General features: G+C 50.0%; 1 protein-coding gene across 2 annotated transcripts; it reads left to right on the top strand.

Annotated features, from left to right (window-relative positions):
• Positions 1 to 5,282: 5,282 nt before the first annotated feature.
• Positions 5,283 to 14,338, top strand: TEDC2 (tubulin epsilon and delta complex 2). Of its 2 annotated transcripts, XM_075515137.1 has the most exons (10): positions 5,283 to 5,431; positions 5,526 to 5,624; positions 5,882 to 5,937; positions 6,425 to 7,106; positions 8,570 to 8,623; positions 10,605 to 10,689; positions 11,070 to 11,178; positions 11,409 to 11,510; positions 11,945 to 12,156; positions 14,116 to 14,338. In XM_075515137.1, exons 1-10 carry the CDS (start codon positions 5,406 to 5,408, stop codon positions 14,260 to 14,262), a joined length of 1,572 nt encoding a protein of 523 aa, XP_075371252.1. In that variant the 5' UTR covers positions 5,283 to 5,405; the 3' UTR covers positions 14,263 to 14,338. The 2 variants fall into 2 exon arrangements, with proteins under 2 accessions (XP_075371252.1, XP_075371253.1); XM_075515138.1 differs by lacking the exon at positions 5,526 to 5,624.
• The last annotated feature ends 785 nt before the right edge of the window (positions 14,339 to 15,123 follow it).

Below are 15,123 nucleotides of genomic sequence, written 5' to 3'. Positions count from 1 at the left end.
GGACTCTTTACAAACAACTGGACAAGACATCTTTCCCTGTCTGACATCTCCGAGGGCCATTGCTTTCATTTGGTGTGAACCAAGACCTCAGCTTGGGTTCAGGATTTTGAAGATGTGCTAATGTGATGATCTTTAACACATTCACTCCCCAGACGGGGGATTAATCCACTGCTTCCCATGTGGCATACAAACTACTGGCCTCATTTTATGGGGACCTGCATGTGTTAAATGCATCATTTTCTACCGGGACATGGGAGGAAAGACCCTGTTGTTACTGCAGCACATCAAAAAAAACCACTGGCAGAGTAACACAGCAGCCAGAGGCAGAATGCTCCTGCACATGGTGTTCACAGAGGCTGTGTGATGAATTGCTGCAGATGTTTTCCAAACACACTGGCCAAATCTCCAGATTCGTAGCTTTCCCTGTCCCCGAGTCTTATTCCACAGCACAGCTCTCCTTGCTGAAACACTGTTTTCCCCGCAAACCACAGTACCTCACTTCCTTCCACCCACATGGCCAAACAGGATCTCTTGAGACCCGCACAGCCTGGGCAGAGATCACCCGCTCTGCGGGCCAGAGCTTTGGCCTCTGCCATTGGTGGGGAGTCTCACGGGACAAGACATCCTCCCCTCCCTGCCTGCTGCCTGCTCTGTGCTCCAGCGCTGAAGTCAGAGCCTCTGGGGCAAGGCTCATCCCACCAGCTCATGTGAGTGTGGTCCCGGTGAGGGAGCTGCAGCCTGATTCAGGGCCGCATCCAGTGCAAGTGCCGCTGGAGCCCGAGGGAACGCAAAGCACAGAAATCCAGCTGCCAGAGCCCTGCATTCCCCACATTGGGTTTTCCCCTAACCCAAACTCCAAGCTGGTGTACGGACACTCATGCCTCAGGAGACCACATTTGGAAAGACCTTCCCTTTTCTTGCTGGATCTCGCCACCTCAGCTGTACTCTTTTCCAACTTGGATACATACTGTAGCCCCATCTGTTTCATGGTTTCACACATATAAGACTTTAATCCTCCCTGTTCTGTTTTAATGAGGGCTGACAAAATGTAACCTCCAGTTCAGGAAGAGGGTGAGGAAACAGAGTAGAGCATTTCCCTATAAGAGTGTCCCTGCTGTCAGCATTTTTGACCTAGCCAGTTTTACAAAGCTGATGCTTGTCCTGATTTTATAAACTCATGTAGCCTGTGACCTGCAGCTTGGGAATCTGCCCACTGGCTGGCTGGACACAGCACCCACTGGGTGCCCCAACAAGATCAATGTGCCCACTGCACACTGACACCCTTCACTTCCAGCTGCAACGTGCCACAAGAGATCCTCTCTCCAGGACACATCACATCCCCTTCCCACTCCAGCTTGCTGATAGCCATGTGAATTCTGCAGGAATTTTGGCTGCAGCAAGATACAGGGTCTGGGAATCTATTTATAACCTGTATTTCCCACAGATTCATTTCCTGGAGTCTTTGCTCCAAAGAAATGACAAGAAGAGCTGAAAAAGGATCTTTGGATATTTATGCATTTTTCCAGCAGCATAGCAACATCCTCGGGCTTACATTGGAAATATTGGGAGGTTTTCCTCTTTCTTGGCTCAAACAAGAATGGTTTGGGACTCACAGGAGAGTGTGAATCAGTTCCTCGGTCTTTCAGGTCTCTCCCCAGAACCTGAAGAGTTTGTATAGGACATTACCCCGGTATTATACAGGAAGGGTTTTCCTATGTAAACTCAGCAGATAGCACTGATCTCCATGGGCAGCACACAGGAGGAGCATAGCTTCTGTAATATAATAAAGAAAGTGTGGGTAGGTTTATTAGTGATGAAGTTTATCTCCTGCTTCTTTTTTTTCTTCTTGGTGTTCATCAAAGCATGATGCCTACTTGAATTTTACCCTAGGGAGTCCTACCATGATGGACTACGGGCTGGGTTTTCAAAGAGCTTTAGGCACCCAGCAGGAGATCCAAGTGCCTGGACAGTTATTTTTATTAGCCTACAGGCATTTGACAGTCGGGCTCTCAGTAAAAAAGAAATATGGGTTGCAGAATATCAGCTGGCACCTGTCAACCTAAGCAAGGAGTGCTGACACTGTAACTTCCCCTACATTTCACCTATGCAAAATGCCTCATCACTGCAGGTAATTAATTTAACTGGTGGCAGAGCTGTGACTGCCAGCAGCTGCCACTTGTACATTGCACAGGCATTTTCACCTATTTGTCTTTTGTAACTAAATCTTTAAGTAGAAATTTGCCCCAGTTTTAGCATGTGTGCCATGTCGTGATACCCAGCTTTTTCCCAGGAAGCAACGTCATGAAGTCGAACCATAATTCAGACTCTGTTGGTTTAAAACCCAATCCCTCAGTCCTGGCATAAATGTCTCTTGTGCCAACTGTGCCAGCAGATCAGGTCTGTAGTGGGTCAGGGCTCACTGAACAGAATAAGGCTCTTTGCTGCATTTACCCCTTCTACCATGAGCTGCTGTCAGTGGAAAGAATCAGATACAAATACCTTGGATTTTTTCCTCAGCTGGGTTTGCCAGATGATCCACTGGAAAGCCAACCACCCACAAGAGAAGGTTTGAACTGATTTACCCAGCAGCTGCCCTGTTGCAAGACTCACCAGAAGGCAAGGCAGCAGGAGCCCATAGCAGAGGTGTGGATGGGAGCAGAGGGGCCGTCCAGTGCAGGGAGGGAGCTCTTACAGCAGCTAGGCTGTTATGTCAAATGTAGGCACACTTTAGGCCCCAAGCATCAGCAGCAGAGTGGTTTTATCTCGGTCAGAAAGTTTCTGCTATTCACCTGCTAATTCGCACCTCACCCCAACTCTTGCACCATGGTCTCACTCCACAGCTTAACCAGTGCCGTGCTCACTGCGGTTGGAACGGGCAGTTACAGTCTTGCGCTCTCCCCCTCCTGGCATGCTGCCCCTCCTAATTTTGTGGTGGCAGTGGCACTCACCTAACCTTCACCTTGACTTGGAGGCAACATGCAAATGGTCATCTGTCCTTCTTCCCAGCGAGATGCAGTTTAACGAGAAAGGGTCTGCATTAAAGCTTTCTTAGCCATTTATAGGAATCTTACTGCCCGCACAAAGCCAGAGGTTCAGGAGGGGTCGCATGCCTGGTTTGTCTCAAATACAAAGGGTTTCTTGAGTTTCGGGGTCTTCCTTTTTTAGCGCTTCTAAACCACAGAGACTTGATGCAAAGGCTAGCGACGTCAGTAGCACTGCTCCAGCGGGCTTCAGGCCTCAGGGGACTTTCCTGGATTACAGCAGTCTGATCCCCTTTTTGGTTGTTTTTAATTGCTTAAATGTCAACAGCATCCAGGTGCCTAAGGAGATCTTTAGCTCTCTCATCGCCTAGGCTGGGTTCTTCCAGAGCACCGGGAGGTGCTGGCAGCCACAGCAGCACTCAGCCCTCTGCTGAGTTAAAGTAAAACTGCATCTCGGTGGCCGTTCGCACCCAGCAGCAAACCGCCCTGTGCAGAGTCACCACGCAGCATGAGCCTGCGCCCCTCTCAGGCGCCCCAGCTGGGTCGGACTTTTAAACCTTATCAGGAGAAAACCACGGCGATCATTCTGCCAAAAGGAGGGAAACACAAGAAGCTTCGTGCACTTGGGGCCGAGATGAAGCAATCTATTCAGCCAAAAACATCTTAGGGACCGCTTGTTGTTTGCTCCAAAGCACACATTATAGCAAATCCAGATATTCTGAGTCAAGCCCCTATTTGTCCAACAAGCAAATCCAGTGGGAACCTTGCAGAAGCAAAAGGCAGTTGACTTAGAAAAGCAGCTGTCCGAAAGCGAGCCCTTCTTGTCCCACTGCTGCACTCCCTGGGGGGCTCACAGCATTACAGCTACTGACTTTGCTGATTAAACTATTTTCTGAGTGTTTGATATTCCTGTTAGCCCTGCTGAGCCCACTTAGGCACGGAAGAGCAGGCTGGACTCCGTCTTGGCTCACGCCTCAAAAGCAGAATTGTTAACAGTGTTTTGACAGTGAACTCACACTTATTTGTGAGATACACGCCAGAAAGGGGCCAGCCTAATTTTCAGATTCTGTTGCAAAGTCTGTAGAAAGAAAAATCATTCTTCGTACATGCCAATTGTGCAATTTACATCTGGAACTATGTTGTGATGGTGACTGTGGAAGCCCACAATGTGCTGTGTGATCGATTCCGTGATTTTATTGACACGTTTGTAATGCTTTATAAGGGGTTTTAAAGTCCTGTCTCCATGAGTCACATGAGAGCCTCATCTTTTTCTCTCTAGAAGAGTCTGTGGTCACGTGGCCGCAGAGAAATCATAAACATCTCAACCTGACGATTCAGCCCTCAAAGGCAAAGAGCCATTTCTTTCCTACTTTCTAAATTTCAGGGGTTTTTTATTCTGCTGTGCAAGGAAGAGGACTGGATTCCTGCTCCTGAGCTGCCTGGAACAGGCACCACTGAGTGCCAGCTATGGGCGCTTTTGAAGAACTGCACTCCACAGTGCACCCCTCCGCAGCAATAGCTGTATTCCTGACCGGATCCCAGCAGCATTCAGTTATCAAGAGAGATGGCGTTATCAAGTAGGTAGCTTCCACAGGCGCAGGACAAGGCAGGTTCCTCTCTCCATCAAAACCACACAAATTTGTCTCTTTGCTGATGCAGACCAAAGGCAGCAGAAGCAGTCTGCAGAGCGCGCTGTCTCTGCTGGGGTGCTGGGCACGCCTGGGGATCCCCGCGAGGACCCCGTCCGTGGGTAGGACAGGGCGCAGGCTGGAGCACAGCCCCTGTGACGGCTGAACTTTGATCTCCAGCCTCCCTGGGCCTTGTGCAGCGGGGCCTGGGGGGCTCCAGCTCCCGCAGCGACGGGTGGGCTGCGCGCTGCGTGTTCTCGGCTGGCTCCACCTGCGGCCAGCCACAGCGAAGGCTGAGAGAAATAAAATCTCATTTATGCTCTGACCCTCAGGAGAGAGCGGCCAGAAGAAGCTGCTGGGACGGGCCTGCTCTGCGAAGGCTTTTTTAGCCCCCTCGGAGGTCGGCCGGCTCCCCTCAGAGAGGCGCTGCCGAGGCGGAGGGGGAAGCGCTGAACCCATCTGAGGAAAAAACGGCTTCCCCGGTGAAGCGGGGCCCGGGGCCGGGGGATCTCCGGCACCCGGCCGCCCGCCCCTGGGCAGGCACCGAAACCCCCAAAGCCCGGGTCCGCGGGCGGAGCGGGAGCTCGCCGGGGCTGCCCGGGGCCGTGCTACCCGGCCGCTCCCGCCCTTCTCCTCAGAGCCCGCCCGGCCAGCGCGCAGGGACACGCCCGCCCCGCAGGTCCTGGCAGGGCGATAGGGAGCGCGGCTGCCAGAGCGGGGTTTAGCGGGTTTCGCCGCAGCCCGGCCCGCCGCAGTGGGCAGGACCGAGCCGAGCCGAACCGGACCGACGCGGCCCATGCTGCCTGCGGGCTGCGGGCGGCGGTGAGAGCGTGGTGGTGGTGGCGGCGGCGGAGGGGGGGACGGACGGGCGGGCCGTCCGGCCCCGGTGGGTCGCTGACGGCTCTGGGCCTTGCAGGTTGGCGGCCGCGCTGTCGGCGGCGCTGGGCGAAGGCGCGGAGCGGCGGCGGGAGCTGGAGCAGCGGGCGGCGCGGAGCCGGGCCCTCCTGCGGCGCTGGTGAGTGCGGCCCCGCGCCGGGCTGGGCCCGGCCCCCGGCCCGCGGGCTCCCCCGGGCGGTCCTGCCCCGAACCGGGCCGGGAGGGAGGCGGTGGAACTCGGGCTGCCTTGGCGGGGAGGTCCGGGGTCCCTGGTGCCGGCAGGGCGGGCGCTTGTGTCCCCGCAGCCGTGTCGGAGGCCCCACGGGCCGCGAGGGAAGCTCAACCCGAAGGTGCACAGCAATGCTGGCCCTTGGTGCTGTGTTTCTTCCCCCCCAGGGCCAGCGAGGAAGATGAGCAGCTGCAGCCAGAGGCCGGCTCCAGCAATGGACACGGTGAGCCCTTCCCTCTCGGCCTGGTGTCTCCCCATGTCACACAGGCCCTGGGCCTGACGGGGGTTGAGCCAGCTTCGGTGTTAGAAGTCCTTCCAATGCTCTGCATCAACTTGAAGCCCCCCCTCCACCTTCTTCCTCCCACTTTCCTCCTTGGGGTTAGCCTGGAGTCGTGCCACGGTAACCAAGGCCAGCAGTGAAGCGTCTGCAGGCCTGACTGAGACGTGGTGATTGTCACTTGTTGGCGAACGGGAGGTTGACTTGAGAGAACTGTCTCCTCCTGCGAGTCCCATCCATCCTGGGTCATCAGGGCTTTTGGCAAGCCTGACTGCATCCTCTGTGTAGTTGGTGCGGGAGTGTGGCCAAAATACCCGCTGCACCATTCAGTGGGTTCGGTTTCCTTCTGTAACACATGGAAGAGTGAGTTAGTATAGTGGCAAATGGGGAAGATCCAGGTTTGAACCTTTTGATATGTCTTCTCCTCTTGCAGAGAACAGGCCTTCACCCAAGGAGCTGGAGGAGCTGGAACTGCTGAACAGGGCCTTAGAGAAGGCACTGAAAGTCAGGAAAAGCATCTTGAAAACTCCATTAGAGGCCCAAGGAGCTGCAGGAGAGAAATCTGCAGATGAAGGACCTGCTCCCAAGAATGCTCAAGAGCAGCAAGTGCCTGCATCTGTTGAGGATGTTCCTGTGACCGCAAAGGTGAGAACTGTAAGCAAAAAGCCTGCCTCTTTGAAGAAGCCCTCTCCATACAAGCTGAGAGCCCCTTATAGGACTGACCCAGATGTGAAAAAAACGCAAAGGAAAGCCCCAGCCAGATGTGTTCCTCAAGGTCCCAGGACAGCTGGGAAGAGCTCCTCAAAAGGGGTGGCTTGCAAACAAGGAAGGAGTCATAGGACAGCAATCAGTGCCAGGGACCGAGAGGCCTGTGTTGCAGCTGAACCCCAAAAAACACCTGGCTTCTCCAGATCTACCCTGGATGAGCAGCAAAACTTTTCTGTAGGGGATTCAGCTGGGGAAAAGAACTCTGTAGCTGCTGGCAAGTGGTTATTTGATGCAGGGAAGAAAAGTTGTGGTTCCCTGGGAGAGTCCAGCAAAAAGGAGGACCCTACAACTGAAGGTGCATTGGGAAGGAGCACCTCACCTCGCACAGTCACCCCCCAGGAAAAGGGGTAAGTGCTGAGAGATGGGCATCTCTGTCTTGTTCTGCTTGACGTTGACTAGCACATCTGCAAAGCCTGGTCTCTTTACTGCTCTGTAGGGCCCAGCTGGGTTTCTCCGCTCTTCAGATCCTTCTCAAGAGGAAGCATCTTTTACAGTTTAAAAGCCTTTATTGTGATTGAATAAGTGTTTTCATTTTAAGGGCTTACTCTTGGATGGCTGGGACTTTGAAAGGCTTTTAATTAAGACTTTTGATATTTCATAGCCCCCTGTGATTGTTTTGGAAAGCTGTCTCTGTAGAGCTTTCTTGAGCCGTAGTTTTCCTCTGGGTCCACTTTCTATTATAGTTTATTGATGATTTTTTTTTTTTAACATAATGATAATACATAATGCATGAATTCTCTCTCTCTCTCTCTCTCTCTCTCTCATATGCCCAGTGCTGTTTGGAGAGATGGCATCTGGGTTTAGTACTATCCCCTTTAACCTATAAGATACTGCCTGTGTAACTACATAGATCAGTATTGACTAGAATGCAGTTGTTTCAAGCGTTTGGTGTAGGAAGAATTACGAAGTGGATGTTACTGAGATTATCTATGGAAAAGTGGCAAAATAATACTTAGAAGATTGGCTTTGCATTCCGACCAGTCTGTCTTCTTTAAGTAATTTCTACGTTTGTTTCTGTGTGTTCTTTGCTTTAAAGAAACTGAAGTTCAGATCTGATACGTGCCTGTGCCTGGAAATTCTTGAGAAATAGTTCTTAGCTGCCACAACCCAACTCTTGTGTTTGTGCAGGGAGGAAGTTATCACTGTTCACTTGGTGTTGGAACGGACACAGGACACTGAGTGACAGTTGCTGGGAGAACAGGAATCTGGATTCAAATGTTTATTTACTTAAAATCCCAACCTTGGTCTTGTGTTCATAGTTTGCATGTGGCTAGCTATAGCTGCCAACCCACATGTTTTTGCAATAACAAGTTAGGGTTTATTCTGCTTTGGGGTTAAGGCACATATTCCCAGTGGAAGCTGAAATGTCCCTTTCCCATTTCTTTGAGCGTGATACGGTGCTAAGCAAAGCTGTCTTGTTGTGCACAGGTATGGCAACATAGGGAGGTTTGCTTGCGCTCATGTCTGTAGCGATCAGCTTCCTTGAACATGTTGTTTCCATGTCTGTACTCTGCCTTGTCAGGGCTTTGCTCCCGGCTTATCACCTTGGATGAACCTCTGATGGCTGGTGGTAGGATGCGGGAGCTCTCCCAGGTCAACTCAGTGATGCTTGTGGAAATGAATGAGCAGACTGATCCTCCTTCCTTGAGGACAGGCTGAAGGCAGTGGTGGATTCAGTCTCCAGGGTTGTTGACGTCTTCCATTACAGCTAAATTAATTTCAAATTTAGACAAAATGTAATTTTCTCAATTTGAAGACAAGGCTTCACTGCTCTCTGGCAGTCGGGATTGATGCTTCTCTTGTTTTGTAGATGCCAGCTGAAGCTACCCCTTCCCTACAGGAAAGCCTATTCCAGGAACTCCAGGTAGGCCCAGCCTGATCAGTCCAGTCCACAACTACGCTCTGCTTAAGGGCTGTGAGGAGGGTCCGATGGGGGAGACCTGGCTGGTTTGTGGGTCACGGGGAGGCACGGACCCCACAGTGTGTGGGACCTGAACTCGGAGCAGGAGGAGTGGCCTGATACACTGCAAGGCTGTTTCTGTGGATATGTGTTTTCATGTTATTCTAGCCACTAGTGTTACATTTGTTTTCAGAGTGCTAATCCCTGTTAATCCCCAAATTGTAAAAGTACTGGGGTGCTTTAATCATGGGATTAACAGTGCTGTAGAAGTCTGCTGATACTGTATACTAGTAGTTGAAGGCAGGAAGCCCTGTGGGGTGAGTGCCTGTATACCCTGTGCAATGAAAGAGTTTCCCAGCCGGTTGCTGACCTGAACTGCTCTGCTGGGGCACCTCTCTAGCCTGGAAGCACTGCGACTGTGTCCGAGGCCGATTCCTGCTGATGAACTCTCTTAAATAGAGCCAATTACAATGTTACTGCACCAATGGTGCAGGCAGATGGGTGTCTGGTGAACTCTGTGCTCTAGTCCATTCTCCAGCCCTCTGGAAGGGGTCTCCCACCACTACTTTTGGGAAATCTTGCCATAATTCAGCAGATTTCTCATTATGGGGTTTGTCCAGATATTAAGTTTAAACTGTAGCTTAAATCTAGCTTACACCTCCTTGTGTTACCCTCAAGAATTCCTCCTCCTCTTAAGAGCTGTCATTTATCAGACACCAGTTAGTTAGTTGCCCTTCAGCAAGTTGTAAAGACTTGGTTCCCTTAATTTTCACTTGTAAATTGAGCCTTTTGGCATCCTAATCACTCTGGTGTAATTTTACACTCTTCACTATTGCTTTCAACTCGGTGACAGATTGAAAATAACCTTTGTTCTGAAGATCCCATACAGAGGGAATGCATCTTGCCTGCTAAGTTCTGTTCTATTCTGTTCCATTAACCTTGCTATTTCTTTGCATAATGTGCTTTTGAAATCTGCAGTTTCTGTCATGATTTAGAAGATCCATTTGGATGGAGAGAAGACACATGCACACTCGGGTTAGACAGTCTTGTGCTGCATAACTATTTTAAGCTTCCTGCTGATGGCTCTCACTTATTGCGGCAGGTTTTAGGAGACTGGCTGAGATGCACTGGCTCTTTAAAGCAGTCCTTTACTTAAGGGATATTATGGGGACTGGGCACCAGTGGGGATGTTGAACTCTAAGTGAAATCCACCTCTCTGGTAGCACTATTTGTGTAACGCTTTTTTTTTTTTTTTAAAAACTGGACTGTGATACAGGGTCCTGGCCAGCTTACTCACGATACTGTCCTTAAACCTCTGTTTTGTGTCCCTGATACTGATGCACTGCTGTCATGCTTCTTGCCAAACATACCACTTGGTCCTAATAAAAAGGACTAAAGGAGAGTCTTGAGAAAGTTTGGCATATGAAGGAATCACTGTGCTAAAAGCTAGGGTGAGAATTTGTCCTGTCTGCTCTACCACAGTAACTCCTTTTTGTACACATTTACTAACAGACTAAATGTATAGAAATGCAAATGACTTACCCCTCAAGAAAGGAAGGGAAGATTTGTTGTTTCCTATGGAATAAAAACATAGGTAGGGCGACGCAACAGAATGGCTGATGTGCTGCAAGGTCATATTCTGCTTATAGAAATGTGTTGTCTCTCTTCTGATGGGTGTAAATCCTTCCCCTCAAAATGAGTTGAGAGAAATAACGTAGGTGTGTTGCAGTGCCTGATGCTTTCTGCAGGGTATCCTTGTTGATCTAATACCAGCTGTCAAAAATGAGGGGGAAATGGCTAGTAAATAACCTGTAAAAGAGGGGTGAGGAAGATGCTTGTACTTGAAGCGCTGATACGTCATATTGGTATGTCGCAGCTCAGTGTGAGCACTGTCTGGTACAATGGTGCATAACTCCTCCACCCTCTGCCCCTTTTGAATTTTCAGGGCATGGGAGAGATGTCGTCTCTGCCAAACAAGTGCAGATGCAGCAGCTGCAAGGAACCGTTTTATAGAGAGGATCCAGACAACTGTATCCTTTCTCAACTCACCACCCCCTTCCACGAGCACATGGTGCGGTAGGGCAGGCACCGGGTGCGATCACTCTGCAGTGTCCTCCCATCTGGAGAGAGTTATGCCTCTAATAACAGGAGTTCAAGCTGGGTCTCTAGGAATTGGTTTTTTTCCTACTGCAGCTCTTAAGCAGTCATAAAACTTTTGATCCAGACAAACAAGGCCACAAGGCAAACATGCCATACACAGCTGTGCTGTCCTCACCTTCCCCCTGCAATGCCACTTCATGGGCTGCTTGCCCTCTGCCTCTGCCCCTGATTCCAGCTAGCCTGGCCCAGGGCTCAGGGTACTGCACAGAGCTGGTGGTGTGAAACCTTCCTTAAGCTGCTGCTTTTTGAGTTTTGTTCACCGATGCCAGCCTTCAGTCCTGCAGAGATAGAGGAGGAATTAAAGGTCCTCCAGGATGTCCCCTCCCTTCTGAGCCAGTATGTGGAAGCTGAGCCTGCAGGTAAAGAAAAAAAAAGGGGGTGGAGGGGGCAGAAGGTGGAACAAGGATGATTTCAGTGGGCTCCAGTTCCATGTGTCTTGTGTTCTTGGCATGTGCTGGACATGAGGGACAGGAGCATTCCCTGCTTAAAATGAGGGCTGGTGAACCCAAAGCCACTCTAGAAACTGGTATTTGGTGGGGAAGGTTTCAGTATGCTCATGCCTGCTGATTTTCTTCTGTTTCTCTTGTAGACCATCCCACTCTGCAAAGAGAGTATGAAAGCCTTCTAACCTTGGAGGGTTTGCAAACCACAGTTTCCCAGTGCCTGCATAAGCTGCAGCTTCTGCAAGCAGGTGAGCCAGTCCCTGGTTCTGTAGTCAGGTGTGAATGTGGCCAGGTATGCTTGAACAGTAGTTTGCCATCTGTGCGCAGAACGCTGTGGACCAAGATAATTTTTCTCCTGGTTATCCTTAATGGTAATGTAGCATGTAAAATTCTCTGGTGGCAAACGAAGCCGTGGTATCTGTTTGCCACCCATCTGTGTTCAGGGGAGGCTTGGGACTGTTGACTGTTGCAATTCAGGAGGGCTGGTGAGGGAGCTGTTGAGAGATGGGGGAGACCGCATGCCATAGTTTAAGATGTCCTGATTGTGCCATGTGTGAGGAGCTTACGCTAATACAATGTCATTAGCCATCCATTTCTAGGAACAGTAAGTAGATCGCAAATTCTGTAAGTACAGATTTAACTTGTGTTTTTCTGCCTCTTGCCAATTCTTCCACCCTGGCAGCTGTGGAGTCCCAGATGAGGCTGCGCCCAGATTGCACTGGGGATGTAGGAAACTGCTCTCCAGCCTGTGTCCCTCCCAGGGGACAGACGTGTGACAGTGCAGACGTGCTGGCTGTGCCTCTCCTTTGTTACTCCAGTTTCCAGGAGCTGAGGGACCTGTTTGCCTTGAAGCTGCAAGTGTCAATGCTGCACCAAGAAATTGCCTTACAAAAGGTGAGTCTTTAAAAGTGTTGGTACTCCTGGGGTCAGGCAAGAAAAGCGCAATTGAGGAGCAACAGCTGGCATACGGGGTCTTGATGGGGAGCAGCAGCACAGCAAGCTCTCCCAGTGGTGTTTCTATGTTTATGCCTCGTGTCCAAGTTCCATCAGTGCCTTGCTTACTTTGTAGATGAATGGACTTACATTTTTTTGTTAAGGCTAGAGCAGACGCCTTTAAATGGCTGACCCTCTCCTGGTAAGATTTTTTTTTTAAACTACTCTTTCAGAGTTTGACAGTGGAGGATGTTGGTAATGCCTGAAGACCCCTTTTGGTAGCCCTTTGCAGTCCCATTACAGCACCCACTCTGTCATTCTCTCCTGTGTGACCTCCAGCTAGTGAGCTCCTCTGCTGTCTGTTCCTTTCCTTTTAAATCTCAAACCACTGTGCTGCTGATCTTGACTTTACCATTCTGAGACTGCCTGTAAGAACATGATAGGAGGTCTCTCCACCAGTCTGAGCAGAGTGCTTGCTGCATAGGGATCACTTGTTCTTCTCAACCAACAGCAGCAACGGGCAGAGAAGATCTGTGAAATCACATCTACTCCTTTGACCTAACCTTTGTCATTGATCTCAATGATAGAGGCTTTGGAGAAGCCATTTATTGTAAGCCAAAGAAATCAGTCATAACTGGCCACGCTCCTCTCTCTGGCTGAAGATAGATTGCTGCCTGTCTTCAAATGTGACTTTATCACTATAATGCTGAATTATGGGTTATGAGGGTTTTGATTTTTATCTGCCCAAAATGAAGTAGTGACCGAAGCCTGCTGCCCGATGCTTCATTGACTGACTCAATTTCCTCTGCACATGTATCTATATAGGTGCTTTGTGCTGGGTGAGCTCTGAGCGTCTGAAGCAGCTCTGTGCAGAGTGTGCAAGATAGGTGAAATTCTTGGGACAGGTGAAGCGAATGGACTTGGTACAAGATAAATACTCTGGGAAAGGATGTACATATTACTGGGCCCAGCCTGTCCATTGCCTTTCCATGAAGATATGCCAAGAATCATAGAAATGGTAGCTCTTAGCCTGTCTTTGATGGTGAAGGCCTGTTTTCTCTATTCTTCTGCAGCAGGAGCAGACCAGGCAGATGGAAGAGAGAAGGGGCTCTCTGTTAGGAAGTGGAGCAGTGTAGCGTTCCTTCATGTGCCAACTTTCCCTTGGGTAGCTTTCATGTCTGCAGCTCTTAACTCTTCCCAGAGATTAGCAACTGTGTCCTGTTTCCTCGTCCCTGTGCAGAGATTTATGGAGAACAGGAAAGGGAACCCCCTGCAGATGCCCTGTACTCTGTTCTGTTTGGATCTTCCTTTGTTTCCACTGCTGAAAAATGCTTTGAGGGAGGTGACTGACACATGCAGTTGATTGTCCACTCTTCTCCTGGGAAGGCCGTGTGTACAGTAGGCTGTGTGGGTTTTTGATGTGCAGACTGCTCAGACTTCATTAGCTGATGCCAGCTGAAAAAAAAAAAAAAGGAGTTTGGATGGAGTTGGCCACTTGCCCATCTGTCTTGGATTAATGTGACCCAACTGGGAGGTGACAGGAGCAGTCATAAGTGAAGGGCTAAACTTACCATTGGGTGAGTAAGCGCTTCACTGTGTGGTTGCAGAGCTCCTGAATCAACATCAGCTTCAGCTTCTCACACAATGCTGATCTCATCCCAGTGCTGGGCCACCTCTGCAGCAGAGGAAAAGCACTACCATTTATCTCACTGCTCTGGGAACGCTGGGTGGCTGCTGGTGTACTTCATGAGCAGAGGATGAACGACTCTGCCTTTGTTAAATATGACAAAAGAAAGCATCTGTCTATCAATTAGCATGTTATTAGTCATTAGATTTCACTTGTTATGCAGCCACTTCACTTCATGGAATCCTAAAAGTGCTCGCTGGCTCTGGTGACGTGTCTCCTTTGCTTCTGCCCAGGTCATGATGGCAGAACTCCTGCCTGTCCTGGAGTCCAGGCTCTACCCGGAGGCCTCTGCAGCTCAGCTGTATCGGGCGATTTACACGCAGCTCTGTGAAGGAGGCAAGCGATTCCCTGTGCTGGTGAGAGATGAGCTGGCAGACTGATCTGGTGGGAACCTCCTACTTGCCATTCACATAATTGGAGACAGTTTTAAGCAATAAATCTTTTCTATTAACTTTACTCTGCCTGTTTTTCCAACTAAATTTCAGGTGTGTTTTTCTTTTTCTTTTTTTTTTTTTCCTTTTGTATCACTTTTATGACCTGCTAACTCTGAGGTTTTGTGAAGACCCTTCAGGGCTTCATGGATACTGGTTTTGGCTTTTCTTCCAAGGTCTGTCTCTCTGGCTAGCTCTAGATTCTTGACTGCCTCAGTCATGACACTGGACTCCTATATGCAGACAGTATAGCAAGCAATAAAACGTGATTTATACTGATCCGATAGCCACAGTACAGTGGGGCACAGCCTTCCAGCATCTGAAAATCCAGAGAACCTGAGCTGCTGATTCCCTATTACTCTGTTCATCAATTGGCATTTAACCAGCGTTATAGTGGTCACTGCCTAATATTCACTGACTAACTGTTTTCAGTGTCTTAATCCGAAGTGGCCCAGGCCACATGCAGTAGTGCCTCTTGTGGAACTACTCTGGTTTGCGGGTACCTGCTCTGAGCTGGGCTGGTGCCTGGGCTGCGGTGCAGCTGGCGCAGTCCCTTCTCATCAGCCTGTCAGTCACATCGCTGCTCAGTTCGCCGCCCCTTCAGGCAGCTTCACGACTTGCCAGGCTCTTTTGTAAGGGCTTACACCTAGGCTACAACTGAAATATTTTTTGCTATGTCACCTTATCTGGTGATGTGCCTGAGGCGGCAGTCTAAGAAGGGTTGGGCTGTCTGCGCTTGAGAGATGTCAGGGAATCCAGCTGCGGCAGGAGGGAGCTGATAAAGCAGCCCGGTAGATGGCACTCGGCCCT

This window comes from Mycteria americana, chromosome 12 (assembly GCF_035582795.1).
Source record: "Mycteria americana isolate JAX WOST 10 ecotype Jacksonville Zoo and Gardens chromosome 12, USCA_MyAme_1.0, whole genome shotgun sequence".
Lineage (NCBI taxonomy): Eukaryota > Metazoa > Chordata > Aves > Ciconiiformes > Ciconiidae > Mycteria > Mycteria americana.
This window is presented reverse-complemented; position numbering and strand designations above follow the sequence as displayed.